The sequence below is a fragment of the Lactuca serriola genome, chromosome 4 (genome assembly GCF_051521515.1).
Source record: "Lactuca serriola cultivar US96UC23 chromosome 4, Lser_US96UC23_V15, whole genome shotgun sequence".
NCBI classification, from domain to species: domain Eukaryota; kingdom Viridiplantae; phylum Streptophyta; class Magnoliopsida; order Asterales; family Asteraceae; genus Lactuca; species Lactuca serriola.
This window is the reverse complement of record NC_136411.1, coordinates 63,241,237-63,242,544: the sequence shown is the minus strand read 5'-3', so window position 1 is coordinate 63,242,544 and position 1,308 is coordinate 63,241,237. Positions and strand designations below refer to the sequence as shown.

The 1,308-nt window shown below is 37.3% G+C and overlaps 1 protein-coding gene across 1 annotated transcript; it reads right to left on the bottom strand.

Moving 5' to 3' along the window:
- Positions 1-237: 237 nt before the first annotated feature.
- LOC145098442 (uncharacterized) lies at positions 238-1,308 on the bottom strand. Its single transcript, XM_079036079.1, has one exon. The coding sequence runs from the start codon at positions 1,306-1,308 to the stop codon at positions 238-240; it is 1,071 nt and encodes a 356-aa protein (XP_078892205.1).

Below are 1,308 nucleotides of genomic sequence, written 5' to 3'. Positions count from 1 at the left end.
TCAAATCAATAGTTGAGTAATTATTAGATGGGCAGCCAATCTCAACATTAGAAAAAACCATACATATATTATATGTTTATATATCTTAAAATCTTCACAGAATAGAGGGGTAACATATAAAAACCTAATGATTTTAGATAAACAAACTGTTTTTAACAATATGTTGCAAGATGCAGGTCTTGAAAATATTCAACCAAATGCGAAGATAAGAAGAATTAAGATAGAGTGGTATCAGCATCAATCAATTAGATGATGAACATTCATACATTCATGAGGGAAGTACCACATATCTTGCGTAGCATAGAACCTGCCTTTTCGACTTCTTGTAGAAATGTTAGGGAAGCACTCATGCATCTTGTATTGTGACCCGAGTTTAACTGCAGCGCCATCAACTGGCGCACCATTCAACAAGATGCTAAGAAAGAAAACATATTCTTCTCCAGTTGTCTTTTCTTCTTGCAACACCCATTTCATTTTACCAAAATCTAGTTCCTGAACCCTGTATAGATCTCCATCTTTTCCTGGAATGTGATCTATCACATAAAGCTTTTCACCTGCAAGACTTACAAGCTTGGGACGGAGAAAACGTGACTTCAAACAGTTGTTGATTTCTAGTAATGTCAGTTTAGGGTGTTGTGGATTTAGGCTCATCTCATATAATCCCCAATCGTTGTTTAGAGCATATATCTTCCCCTTAAAAGCATGTAAATCAAGGATGGGAAAAGTGGAGGAGACATGATTCCATCCTCCTTTACCATGTATACAAAACCATATCTTATCGGAGAGTCTATATGTCATAACAAACACCCATCCGGATATGGAAGTTGAAAAGACAAGAACAGCCCTAGCACCTTCTCGCATAAAACGAGGATCAAAGTTGGGGACACAAGGGAAATAAAGTTCATGCTTTGTGATAGGATTCACAAGCCAAAAGTCTTTTGTTTCCCATGAGAACAAGATTATGTAACCATAAGTCAATCCAACACATCCTCTGTGAGAAGAACGGGGAAAGAGGGTTTTGAACCTTCTTTCTTGAAAGTCTTCTAGGCAGTACTCATTCTTATCGGAAAAATAATGGATCCACATCAACATGGGTGGTCTGGATGCCATAAACTTGTTCCTATTTGAGTGTGCGAAAGATCTCCATGACTTGCAAACGCCACTAAATGCAAGAAAATCAATGAATCTCAGTTGCATCATAACTAAAAACAGCACATCATGATTAAGGTCTGCTGCACCACCATTGTCACAAGTCTTGAATCTCTTATCTTCATTATGACTTCTAGTCATACTCTTTGTCATATCCAT

What these genes read in the sequence shown, in the direction of transcription:
- LOC145098442 (XM_079036079.1), bottom strand. Translation starts at nt 1,308, where the DNA reads ATGGATATGACAAAGAGTATGACTAGAAGTCATAATGAAGATAAGAGA.